This window comes from Oncorhynchus mykiss, chromosome 8, assembly GCF_057628025.1.
Source record: "Oncorhynchus mykiss isolate SJ-2025 chromosome 8, ASM5762802v1, whole genome shotgun sequence".
NCBI lineage: Eukaryota > Metazoa > Chordata > Actinopteri > Salmoniformes > Salmonidae > Oncorhynchus > Oncorhynchus mykiss.
Window position 1 is genome coordinate 64012446 of NC_143029.1, and position 14316 is coordinate 64026761.

General features: G+C 42.6%; 1 protein-coding gene across 14 annotated transcripts in view; it reads right to left on the reverse strand.

Annotated features, from left to right (window-relative positions):
• LOC110530304 (ras GTPase-activating protein nGAP) overlaps window positions 1-14316 on the reverse strand; it is an 89067-nt gene that overhangs the window by 44191 nt on the left and 30560 nt on the right. For 12 of the 14 annotated variants that reach the window (XM_090182251.1, XM_090182249.1, XM_090182250.1 and 9 more), the window contains exons 2-3: window positions 13478-13605; window positions 13041-13164 (exon numbers count right to left, since the gene is read on the reverse strand). In XM_090182251.1, the coding sequence (XP_090038377.1) occupies window positions 13041-13164; window positions 13478-13605 (252 nt within the window). Of the gene's footprint in view, window positions 1-6064; window positions 6301-13040; window positions 13165-13477; window positions 13606-14316 lie in introns of those variants that run through there. The other 2 variants (XM_090182255.1, XM_036985933.2) reach the window with 2 other exon arrangements.

Consider the following 14316-nt stretch of genomic DNA (forward strand, 5'->3'; position numbering starts at 1 on the left):
CCTTCCGTCAGCAAGGGCATTGAAGATGAAATGTGGCTGGGTCTTTCAGCATGACAATGATCCCAAACACACGCCCGGGCAACGAAGGAGTGGCTTCGTAAGAAGCATTTCAAGGTCCTGGAGTGGCCTAGCCAGTCTCCAGATCTCAACCCCATAGAAAATCTTTGGAGGGAGTTGAAAGTCTGTGTTGCCCAGCAACAGCCCAAAAACATCACTGCTCTAGAGGAGATCTGCATGGAGGAATGGGCCAAAATAGCAGCAGCAGTGTGTGAAAGACTTACAGAAAACATTTGACCTCTGTCATTGCCAACAAAGGGTATATAAACAAAGTATTGAGATAAACTTTTGTTATTGACCAAATACTTATTTTCCACCATAATTTGCAAATAAATTCATTAAAAATCCTACAATGTGATTTTCTGGATTTTTTCCTCAATTTGTCTGTCATAGTTGAAGTGTACCTATGATGAAAATTACAGGCCTCTCTCATCTTTTTAAGTGGGAGAACTTGCACAATTGGTGGCTGACTAAATACTTTTTTTGCCCAACTGTATGGTTAAAAAGTTAGATGATTTTCTCTGAGAATTTAGCACGTTAGAGTTCATGTATTTGAAATTAATTTCATAGCACCCTCTTGAATTGCCCTGTTTTTCTCTACATTCTAGAGGAGTGAGTGAATGAACGATTGAATAAGACAAATGTTATTTAAATGTTGAGCGCTTAATGTTCCTGCTAGCCTATTGTGTCACACTTGCAAATGCTTCACAATTAATTTATTTGTAGGCTATAGCCTTGAAATAACTGAAATAATAGGCTAATGATATAGCCTAAATAATAAAATATTTGTTCCTTCTTAGACTACCCGTTTTGGCTCCTGACCTATTTAGTGTTTACATACAGATTAATATGTAGCCTATTTAAATGATGACTGCTTCTTACAGTCACATTTGAATGTTGTTTATTAAAATAATTTGAATTAAAATCATATGGTTTGGTTTCAATACTTCAAATCAAAATGGTAGATCCATGTAGTCTCAAATCGATGGGTGTTGTTTAAATTGTGATTCTAAACAAAAGGATGAATGGAGGGAATTTGGAGAGTTTTTTACCCCTTTGAGCAAGGAGCATGTTTTAGCGGTAGGAAAGGACATTGAGCGCCTTGCTCACCACCCTGTGAGCGGGATTTCAGACGCTCAACTCCACTTACTCTGATTCAGAGGAGACTGAGCTCTCTGGCTGGGGAAGAGAGACACCTATCAAACTTAATGCACATCCTTACTACTTAATAAAACTATGGACATTGACAAACAGCACAAAGTAAAGATGATCAAAGTTACGCACATCTTCAGTTCAGTGTTCGTGAAAGATGGCAGCAAACCCATCATATGGAGCATTGCATGTATACAGTACAGACCCTAAATGAAAATAAACAGACAAACAGAACTGAACATAACAGTTTTTTAACGATGATGCTCTGCGCATATGATAATTAAGCATGAATAATCAACTTAATTTCAAACAATAGAGTCTATAGAAAAAAGACGGTAGAGTGAGTCAGTACCTCGGTCACAGCTGTTCCCCATCATCTGAGGAGGAGATGAACAGGGTTAGCCAGCATCCGATTGGCTAAACACAGAACATCACCATCAGCTAACGAGGCGAAGTCATTTCCCTTTTAACTGTTCATCTTCTACAGTACTATGAAGCCATCCCATTGATCTCAGATTTCTTTCAAGATCATCCCAGGATCTCAGTTTTCTTAATGAACTAGTTTTTTTCCTGCAGTCTGGCATCCCACCTATTTCTCCCTGAAATAGCACTCCACTCCATGCTTCTCCTGGTCCCCCTCTCACTCCCCTTCTCTCTTGGAGTCTCCCTCTGCTATCTACCTCCCTCTTCTTCTTCCTTTCCCTATCACACTCACTCTCTCCTCTTGGCAGCAATTCTAACCTTCACTTCATCAGACTCCTTTTTGGCATGCCAGCAGCGGAAGAGATTTTACCGCATTTATTCAATCAATCGCTGTAACTGCACTCCACCGTTCCTCTCAACAGAACAGAACAGGACTGCAAGTACTTCCCTCTTCAGTTGCGCTCCCTCCCCCCTCCCCCCTCCCTCCCTCTCTATGTGTACTGAAGCATCTGCTGGACTGCTACTGCAGCTGAAATGCAGCCTCACTGCTGGAACCACAGGACATACAGGACAAATCTAGAGCCACGCTTTAAGGCGAATTACAAAAAAACTTGCTGCCTTAGTAGACTGATGTAGGACACAACCCTGGGGGCTTTCTCATCTTTGTGTGTGAGGGACAGGGGTGGGGGGGAGAGAGAAACAAAAAAAAGATTAACCCCCTGTACAAGACAATCCTTATCGTCAGTCGGAAATGGCAATTTACAAAATTGGAAGATTTGCGACAAGATACAGTGAATCAGAAAATGAGAAATATCCACTATTTAAGGCTAACTGCAAGATCCAGCCAGACTTCTCCTTATACACAAAAAGATGACAAAGACTGAGTTCGTGTTCATTTACAAAGTTACTATGCAGCAATCCACACAGACAAAACTCCAGACCCTTGCTAAAAAGCTGTTCTTTGAACTATCCCTCATTAGTCCAGAAACTCAGTGGTAAGAATATGCAGTGGTTGGGAGAGACACCTAGGTAAAACAACAATGAACACAATACAGATTTGTGGATCAGCAATCCCCGATAACAGTATTTGAACAGTGCAGCAGTGCCTTGTCCTCTACCTCAGAGGTTTAGTGCATATTCGTCTGCATAATTTTGCTACATTGTTGACCATTGTGCAGCATGTGACAACACTGAAAGTTACTGAAACTGCAGAATTATCCTCAGGGAATATGATTTCTATAGTCCTTATCATGCAGTAGCACCAACGGTGTGAGCGTTGTGAGTTAATCAAGAACTTAGGGCTGGGCTAAGTTAAATAACACCCCCAAGTACTTTTAAATATTAATTATTGATGATCACCATCCACACTTCATATTAGATATCGCAATGCTACATTGTGATATCTTAACCGCTAATTTTTTAGAAATAATGGAGCGCCTTGGAGAAACAGCAGACGAATAGCCTACCATATCAGCTATTGTGCATGCTAACAAGGAGGATCTAAACTCACTTTTGCCTTTTAGATTATAGGCTAATGAATGGACCTGACTAATGAATGGACCTGACTAATGAATGGACCTGACTAATGAATGGACTCCTACTCTGAGATGCTTTCTGAATACAGGCCCAGAAGATTAGGCTAGCAGCTACCTGGTATAAAGGGGGTTCTGGTAGGAATCTCCCAGCAAGCATCACTTCTAATTACAGCGACGGCCTAATTTCACCACGTGGCAGGCAATGCGTTTTAATCCTGCGCTTATCTTTTAACATGATATCGATTTCTGGAAGGCCTGCACCCGATCAATTGTTTAACTGAATTTTCTGGAACGGATGCAGCAGGAGGTGTCTCAAATGGTAACATATTCCCTATATAGTGCGTTAATTTTCATGGGCCCTGGTCAAAAGTAGTGCTCTATTTCGGGAATAAATAGGATGCCATTTGAAACTGGACCATGTTGTCTGCAGGATGGGCCCCACCAGACTGCCTGACAACTGCTTGCCTCATCACTAGCTCCTGTATACAACCCTGAGTGGTGACCTTGACATACTGTGCTAGATAAAGGCTGGATTGGCAAACACTGACAGCCAGTCAGCGAAGAAGGAATTGATACATAATTTGATAGAATGCCACTGTAACAATTTCTAGATAGGCATGTATCATGTTCATTCATGATATCATTTGGATGATGCTGAAAGAAAGAAAAATCTGAATGATTTTGTGATGAAAAATCCATTGAAAACAGAGATTTCAAGTGGAGTTGAGGATCTACTACAGAACAGCAGCTTTAGGGTTATTTTAGAAAGGATTATAGGGGCAGCCTTCATAGAAATGAATTTCTTAATACATAAAACTTGCAACCTCAGTGCTGGTTGTCCACAGATGTCACAACAAGGGGGAAAAACACAGTTGCTACATAGAAAACTTGCTACACAAGCAACATGGTGGTGTGGGAACGAGTGTATATTTTGTGAAGTGAAGGCATATCAATGGTAAGGCGTGATGCACACGGCAACTGTGTGAAGAATGTGTGGAATGTGAAATACAATCTGTTCCATTCACTGTCCAATCATGAATCAGAACAGACACACCTGCACTGTAAGGTCAGCACAGGAGCACGTGGCGAAACAATGTTTGCCATATGACAAGCAAAACCTACGAACAAATAAATGTGTGAAGGGCTCTATACCAGGGCTATTTAACTGAGGGTACTGCAAGGGGTCTGCAATTTTATTTATTTTTTTACGTGTGGTACGCCACACAAGCGCTTCGCGGATGAGCCGTTGTTGCTCCTAGACGTTTCCACTTCACAATAATAGCACTTACAGTTGACCGAGGCAGCTAATGCGGGGCAGAAATTTGAAGAACTGACTAGTGGAAAGGTGGCATTCTATGACGGTGCCACATTGAATGTACCTGAGGTCTTCAGTAAGGCCATTCTACTGCCAATGTTTGTCTATGGAGATTGCATGGCTGTGTGCTCGGTTTTAAACACCTGTCAGCAACGGGTGTGGCTGAAATAGACAAATCCACTAATTTGAAGGGGTGTCCACATACTTTTCTATAGTGTATGGTGGGGGGTCCCTGGGTCACCGCTTTGCCTGGGAAGGGGTTCCTGGTCAAGGAAATGTTGAAAACCCCTGCTCTATACAAAAACACAATGCCTCAAGTAAGGTCAAGACAGGGGGAAAAAATACAGTTATGAGCCACTGTTGGCAACTTCTTTGTGTCACATCATCACCGGTGTCATCATGCACTGTATCTAGAATTAATCTATTCAGATAAGGGAAGTTTCAGAAAACCCATAAAAAATGTCCCAACATGTATGCCATGAAAGCATCCTCATCAGAAACCATTGACACTGCCACTTGTTCTGAATGACGCAATGCAATGTATCCATTGTCCAACTGTACAAGGAATTCCTATCAACTCATGGACACAGTTATATGTCCAGGTAACAAAGCAATGCTCTTGACTTTATCCACTGTTACATAACCGTTTCCATGCCCTATTTTCTATTTTCACATGAATGCTTTGTGGCCGGTACTGACACTTCTCTGTGATGACATTTTCTTCAGAAAAATGTGCACGCAGTCATCATAAACGTGCAAATTAAAACTGCCCAACCCAAAATACAGTAAACATTGGCTGTGAGCAGAGAAATCATTTCCCCGAGGAAAACACATGTAAGTAAAAGAGTTGTGACAGAGTTGACAGATGCTATAGGCTGTAATAAGTGCTATTTGGCAATATTTCATAACGATCATAAACAACCTTTTGATTGACAAACCAAGTGAAGTAATGAGATTGCCTCCGAATACTGTAGAAATATCAATGATAATCTCCATTCTCCAGACATACCGATGGAAGGACAGCTGTGGTCAAACCCAGACAGTGTTCAACATTTTGGCTAACTATAACTGCCACATTGTGTCAGTTAGATAAGGGCAGCGAAGTGCAAGGCACCGGAAAAATGTATTCACATATGTTCCCGACTAGATGACAGTAACCATTGTTTATTATGTTCAAGTTATGGATGGCAGTTAACAATAGATTGGAGAATAGATAAGAAATCATTTGAGCGATTACGTGGCCCCAATATCACATGCTTGTCAACATGCTAAAAGTAACAGCGTTTTTACATATCGCCAAATTATGTTACATTGTATCTTACAACAAGGATGTAACATAGGCATAGCATAAATGTTTCTGACCAAAGACTAGACAAATTGATGGAACATCCAAACAAATTCATAGGTGTTGTTTCGAGTGGCAAAGAGTAACAGGTTGCGCTTGGAAAAGTTATTTCTGTACAAACTCTACAGTACAGACGGTCCTCCTGAGTAGCAGCCCAAGAGCTCTCACAGAATTGCTCTTTGTATTCTAGAATTGTTTGGCAAGTAACATTTTTTAATTAAAACGACTTGAACTTACCCCAAATGTATTCCATAGTTTACAATCCAGAAATCACATTTCGCTGAAAATATACCAAATCCTGGTGCTCACTTTCTATCTTAACCTGGCTGCTATTTTGACTCCTTTCAAGACATGCAGGAATGCAGAAAAGCCTGCGCCCAAGCCGGTCAAACCCACACACCCTCGCTCTTCTCTAATCTTTTGAGATGAACAATACAATAGCAGCCCTTCCACATACGTACTCAAGACGCATCGTCGAACATACCCGTCAGAGCGAAGCCTCTGCACCTCAGTAAAAAACGGGGTGTGCAGCAAATGATAAGGCAATTTATTTACGGTTGATTGTACAAATTGATGTCAATACGTGTGTTGCCCTGCAGAAACGTCAAGTCAAAATTCCTCCATTCAAGACTGAAAAGCTGTCATCCTCTGTTAACTTTCACACGCATATCATAACCTTCAGATATCAGTCATCTCATCGATACAGCAACCTCAGGTACCAGCTGACCAAGCGACCTGTATTGTATTAACCCTCTTACTACAAGGTTACAGGTGGAGTACAAGGAAAGTCAGTGAAATAGTTTAATTCAAATACTGTTGTTGTATACAAACCTTGGAGGGGACGAATGCGCCCAATGCACTGAGATTTATGACTTGTAAATAACTTGGTGTGGGGGACAAAAAAGTACCAAAAATGTCACTGACTTCCCTCTAAAAAATGCCAGTCAGTGTCACAAAAACTGGTAATCTAAAAAATGCCAATGGTGGAGGAATATAACAACATGGTGGCAAAGTTATTATTTCCCTTGTAGAATAAATCTAAACAAAATAGGCTATGTACTCTGAGCTCTATTAAAATGTGCATCACTCAACACCATATTTAGAAAACAAAAAGATAATATTAAAGGAGGAAGACTGCATTCATCTCAGAACGTTTAATCTTTTTCTGTTTGCTCTACATGTCAATCAAAATGATAGTTGAATGCCCATAGAATCCCAGTATTGGCCTAAAACCCAGTATAGCAGACACTTTGTCAAGCAAGAGTATAGATTAACATATCCAGTGCCTTGCGAAAGTATTCGGCCCCCTTGAACTTTGCGACCTTTTGCCACATTTCAGGCTTCAAACATAAAGATATAAAACTGAATCAACAACAAGTGGGACACAATCATGAAATGGAACGACATTTATTAGATATTTCAAACTTTTTTAACAAATCAAAAACTGAAAAATTGCGCGTGCAAAATTATTCAGCCCCCTTAAGTTAATACTTTGTAGCGCCACCTTTTGCTGCGATTACAGCTGTAAGTCGCTTGGGGTATGTCTCTATCAGTTTTGCACATCGAGAGACTGACATTTTTTCCCATTCCTCCTTGCAAAACAGCTCGAGCTCAGTGAGGTTGGATGGAGAGCATTTGTGAACAGCAGTTTTCAGTTGTTTCCACAGATTCTCGATTGGATTCAGGTCTGGACTTTGACTTGGCCATTCTAACACCTGGATATGTTTATTTTTGAACCATTCCATTGTAGATTTTGCTTTATGTTTTGGATCATTGTCTTGTTGGAAGACAAATCTCCATCCCAGTCTCAGGTCTTTTGCAGACTCCATCAGGTTTTCTTCCAGAATGGTCCTGTATTTGGCTCCATCCATCTTCCCATCAATTTTAACCATCTTCTCTGTCCCTGTTGAAGAAAAGCAGGCCCAAACCATGATGCTGCCACCACAATGTTTGACAGTGGGGATGGTGTGTTCAGCTGTGTTGCTTTTACGCCAAACATAACATTTTGCATTGTTGCCAAAAAGTTCAATATTGGATTCATCTGACCAGAGCACCTTCTTCCACATGTTTGGTGTGTCCCCCAGGTGGCTTGTGGCAAACTTTAAACTACACTTTTTATGGATATCTTTAAGAAATGGCTTTCTTCTTGCCACTCTTCCATAAAGGCCAGATTTGTGCAATACACGACTGATTGTTGTCCTATGGACAGAGTCTCCCACCTCAGCTGTAGATCTCTGCAGTTCATCCAGAGTGATCATGGGCCTCTTGGCTGCATCTCTGATCAGTCTTCTCCTTGTATGAGCTGAAAGTTTAGAGGGACGGCCAGGTCTTGGTAGATTTGCAGTGGTCTGATACTCCTTCCATTTCAATATTATCGCTTGCACAGTGCTCCTTGGGATGTTTAAAGCTTGGGAAATCTTTTTGTATCCAAATCCGGCTTTAAACTTCTTCACAACAGTATCTCGGACCTGCCTGGTGTGTTCCTTGTTCTTCATGATGCTCTCTGCGCTTTTAACGGACCTCTGAGACTATCACAATGCAGGTGCATTTATACGGAGACTTGATTACACACAGGTGGATTGTATTTATCATCAGTCATTTAGGTCAACATTGGATCATTCAGAGATCCTCACTGAACTTCTGGAGAGAGTTTGCTGCACTGAAAGTAAAGGGGCTGAATAATTTTGCACGCCCAATTTTTCAGTTTTTGATTTGTTAAAAAAGTTTAAAATATCCAATAAATGTTGTTCCACTTCATGATTGTGTCCCACTTGTTGTTGATTCTTCACAAAAAAATACAGTTTTATATCTTTATGTTTGAAGCCTGAAATGTGGCAAAAGGTCGCAAAGTTCAAGGGGGCCGAATACTTTCGCAAGGCACTGTAAATAAGGCCCTCTCCCCTGGTTGAGGGTAGGACAGAAAACATTAAGAGGGTCATCACGGGTGGATGACTCCCTGAGTTAGAGGGGCGGCATCTCAAACGGCACCCCATTCCCTACATAGTGAACAACTTTCAACCATAGAGGGGACAGTGTGCCATTTGGGATGTAAGCCCGTGTTCATCCTCATTCCTCTACCCATCAGCTGCAGTCACAAATCAACCAGCCCAAAGACCCCTTCCCTGTTCCCACTGACCCCCAGCCCAGCATCCCTCCAGCCAGCGGCCGCACCCCCGCAGATTCCCCCAGTGAATGCCCTGGTTGAGAAAAGCCCACATCAAGACAGCAGGGTCAGCCATGTTACTCAGACCCTGTGAGATGGAGCAATAGACTGGACACAGGGTACATTGTCCCTGATACATTCCCAAAGACACCGACTCTACAGAGCATTTCCCGGCCTATGGACGGAGTAGTACAACGCAAAGTAGTAGAACGCAAACACTAACTGGCATAAATTAAATTAAACCATCATGAAAACAGACACAAGACACTGAACATAGCGGTCATTTTGTTATTATTACAACTTGTAATTTTGTTCCTTTTGGGAGCTTACAGCTGTTTCTCACTGACCAGGCAGGGAAGAGGTCAGCAGCAGTTCACATACTCATCATAAGAGAATTAAGTTACTTCAGTTGATACTAATCTCGCTGCTGCAGCTCTGTCGTATTTTCTAAAATGCTCTGCTGTAGTTATGTAATGGGCACTGCTGGCAGTTTTTTATCCACTCAACAGATGCGTTTGTGCCATTGTTCTTCATACTTCATACTTAGGGCGGCAGGGTAGCCTAGTGGTTAGAGCGGTGGACTAGTAACCGGAAGGTTGCAAGTTCAAACCCCCTGAACAGGGTTTTGTCAGAATCTGTCGTTCTGCCCCTGAACAGGCAGTTAACCCACTAGGCCGTCATTGAAAATAAGAATTTGTTCTTAACTGACTAAATAAATAAATAAAATACTTGCAGACTGCTTCTTTGTCGCAGGGTGTATTACGGACGAGGGATACATGGATAGTGATCAACCATCATCCAGATAAATAATTTCAAGGTTTCTCTACGGTCCTGAGCCAATGGAGATAAAAAATTGCAGACTAGTTTAATTATTGTTGCAGCAGTTAGTAATGTTCATAGGTGTCTGTACACATTTTAAAAACTATAAGTCCTCACACGGAACTGCATACATAACATTTATTAATTATTTTATATAATCAACTATGGCGGAAAGCCTCTGTCTATAATGAATTTACTGTGTGCGGCATATCCTCTCATTAAAGCTAACAGAAAATGGCAATCTATTCCCTATTCCCTATTTAGTACACTACTGGGCTCTGGTCAAAAGATGGTCAAAAGATGGGCTCTGGTCCAAGTAGTGCACTAAATAGGGTGAATTGTGGGATGCAAAGTCTTCCTCTCCCACTCTAGTCAGTGCATTGGTGTAACAGATTGGTAACCATACTGAACAAAAATGTAAATGCAGCATGCAACAATGATTTTATTGAGTTACAGTTCAAATAAGGATATCGGTCAATTGAAATACATTTATTAGACCCTAATCTATGGATTTCACAGCATTGGGAAGGGGAGCAGCCATGGGTGGGCCTAGGAGGGCATAGGCCCACCCATTTGGGAGCCAGGCCCAGCCACTGGGGAGTCAGTCCCAGCCAATCAGAATTTGTTTTTCAGACAGAAATACTCCTCAGTTTCATCAGCTGTCCGGGTGGCTGGTCTCAGATGATTCCACAGGCAAAGAAGCCGGATGTGGAGGTCCTGGGCTGCCGTGGTTACACGAGGTAACCGGTTGGACATACTGCAAAAATCACTAAAACAAAGTGGGAGACGGCTTTTGGTAGAGAAATGAACATTCAATTTTCTGGAGACAGCGCTGGTGGACATTCCTGCAGTCAGCATGCGAATTGCACATTCCCTCAAAACATCTGTGGCATTGTGTTGTATGACAAAACTGCACAATTTAGAGTGGCCTTTTAAATATGAAAAATAATTAAAGAGCAGCAGTAAAATAACAATAGCGAGGCTATATACACGGGGTACCAGTACAGAGTCAATGTGCGGGGGGCACCGGTTAGTCGAGGTAATTGAGGTAATATGTGCATGTAGGTAGAGTTAAAGTGACTCTGAATAGATAATAACCAGAGAGTAACAGCAGCGTAAATGAGGGAGGGGCAGGACAATGCAAATAGTCTGGGAAGGCATTTGATTAGCTGTTCAGGAGTCTCATGGCTTGGGCGTAGACGCTGCTAAGAAGCCTTTTGGGCACAGACTTGGCGCTCCGCTACCGCTTGCCGTGCAGTCTATGACTAGGGTGGCTGGAGTCTTTGACCATTTTTAGGGCCTTCCTCTGACACCGCCTGGTATAGCGGTCCTGGATGGCAGGAAGCTTGGCCCCAGTGATGTAATGGGCCGTACGCACTACGCTATGTAGTGCCTTGCGGTCGGAGGCCGAGCAGTTGCCGTACCAGGCAATGCGCTAAATGGTGCAGCTGTAGAACTTTGAGGAACTGAGGACCCATGCCAGATCTTTTCAGTCTCCTGAATAATACTTTGTCGTGTTGTTTTCACGACTGTCTTGGTGTGTTTGGACCATGTTAGTTTGTTGGTGATGTGGACACCAAGGAACTTGAAGCTCTCAACTTGCTCCACTACAGTCCCGTCGATGAGAATGGGGGCGTGCTGGGTCCTTCCTTTTCCTGTTGTCCACAATTACCTCTGTCTTGATCACGTTGAGGGAGAGGTTGTTATCCTGGCACCACACAGCCAGAAAAACATTCTCACGTAGGTGTTTCTTTTGTCCAGGTGGGAAAGGGCACTGTGGAGTGCAATAAAGATTGCATCATCTGTGGATCTGTTGGGGTATGCAAATTGGGAGTGGCTCTAGGGTTTCTGGGATGATGGTGTTGAAGTGAGCCATGACCAGCCTTCCAAAGCACTTCATGGCTACAGACGTGAGTGCTACGGGTCGGTAGTCATTTAGGCAGGTTACCTTAGTTTTCTTAGGCATAGGGACTATACAGATCCTCTCAAGCTCTGTCAGGTTGGATGGTGAGCGTCGCGGCACAGCTATTTTCAGGTCTCTCCAGAGATGTTCGATCGGGTTCAAGTCCGGGCTCTGGCTGGGCCACTCAAGGACATTGTATTGGTTGTGTGCTTAGGGCCATTGTCTTGTTGGAATATGAACCTTCGCCCCAGTCTGAGGTCCTGACCATCCTGGAGCAGGTTTTCATGAAGGATTTCTTTGTACTTTGCTCCGTTCACCTTTCCCTAGATCCTTACAAGTCTCCCAGTCCCTGCAGATGTCCTGTAAAAACATCCCCACAGCATGATGCTGCCAACACCATGCTTCACTGGAGGGATGGTGCCAGGTTTAATCCAGACGTGACGCTTGGCATTCAGGCCAAAGAGTTCAAATCTTAGTTTCACCAGACCAGAGAATCTTGTTTCTCATGGTCAGAGTCCTTTAGGTGGCTTTTGGCAAACTCTAAGTGGGCTGCCGTGCATTTTACTGAGGAGTGGCTTCCGTCTGACCAGTCTACTATAAAGGCTTGATTGGTGGAGTGCTGCAGAGATGGTTGTCTTTCTGGAAGGTTCTACCATCTCCACAGAGGAACTCTGGAGCGCTGTCAGAGTGACCATCAAGGTCTTGGTCACCTCCGTGACCAAGGCCCTTCTCCATCGATTGCTCAGTTTGGCTGGGCGGCCAGCTCTAGGAAGAGTCTTGGTGGTTCCAAACTTATTCCATTTAAGAATGATAGAAGCCACTGTGTTTTTGGGGACATTCAATGCTGCCGAATTTTTTTCGCACCCTTCCCCAGATCTGTGCCTCGACACAATCCTGTCTCGGAGCTCTAAGGACAATTTCTTTGACGTCATAGCTTGGTTTTTGCTCTGACATGCTCTGTCAACTGTGGGACCTTATATAGACAGGTGTGTGCCTTTCCAAATAATTTCCAATCAATTGAATTTACCACAGGTCGACTCCAATCAAGTTGTAGAAACATCTCAATGATGATCAACGGAAACAGGATGCCTGAGCTCAAGGTATTTGTTATTCATTTTTTATACATTGTGAAAAACATTCTAAAAACCTGTTTTCACTTTCTCATTATGGGGTATTGTGTGTCGATTGATGAGGATTTTTTTTAATTCAATCCATTTTAGAATAAGGCTCTAATGTAACAAAATATGGAAAAGGGGAAGGGGTCTGAATACTTTCCAAATGGCCTGAATATGCTTCCTCCTCTCCTCTTCAGTCTGTGGCAGTCTTACCTAGAATGGAGGCGCCATCTGCCTGGAACTCTGGGAACTGTCCCTCTGATGGAACACTGACTGTCCGACGCAGGCTCCTGCTCTTTGACGACTCTGTAGGATTATCAACCACCTCACCTGGCATCTGAAAAATCACACAGGGGGGAAAAAACGGAAGCATTCATCAGCAAATGTATTATTTTTATTTCTATAGTATGTATACTGAATAAGTAATAGTTTTCCTAGTAGCTTAGGACCATGATCAGCCTGGGACATACAATATTAAGGTATTCTCTTTAAATGTAAATGTTTCCTGCACACACAGAAGACGGGATAGATTTTTAGAGATAAGATGTCAGATTCAGCCCCCTCACTATCCACACCTTGCTTTGTTCCTCTGAAATGGTGTGTGTGTATGGTGGTATAAGAGGAGTAGTATTAGGAGGAACTTTATTCACCTCTTCCTCTTTATTGAGCAGGATGAGCTGGCTATCAGTCAGGATGCAGTACTTCCTCTCCCACATACTGGTCTCGGAGTAGGGCGACTGGCCACAGGAAAAGCGGTGTGTGGGTGGTCCCTTCACATCTGCACAGAGGGGAGAAGAAAGACACCTCAGGAGGGAGTAAGCAGCACAGAAGATCTCACTGTAAATCAGGAAGATACTAAACTTTAAAAAATGTAGGAACATTCTCTTCACCCTTTCAACTTTACTTTATACACCACCTTTTGTATGCAATGATAGGATGCCATACTGAGGTGAACTGCTTTTTGGGCTATGCCTCACTTTGACTGATCAAAGTCTGCTGCCTAACAGAAAATAGATCATCACGAGACACAGCTGTATTGTTGATCCCACTGACTGAGAGGAACCAGCATTAGGTAGGAAATTGAATTAGCACCAACTCTGTTGAGCCCAGAGAAAATAAGGTGAAGTCATCACAGCTTGTCTGTAGAGGGCAGAGTTGTCCTCTGCAACAAAGAATGGATTTCACGCTGTTAGGGTACTGCAGGCCTTCAATTACATCTTATATAGATTAATTTAATATTGATTATATATGGGGGGGGGGGGGGGGGGTGTATTAAATACAACTAAGCCTACATTATCCACTGACATGCAAAACTGGAAAAGGTGAATCCATACCTTGTCATACAATAAAAACATTGCCGTGTGTGCAGTTTAATCCCCTTGCTCAATAAACAAATGTGTTATCATCATACCTGAAACCAAGCTTGATAGCCTACCTAACCTAGCAATAGAATTATTGCAAAAGAATGTGAATGGTGACTGGCTGAAAG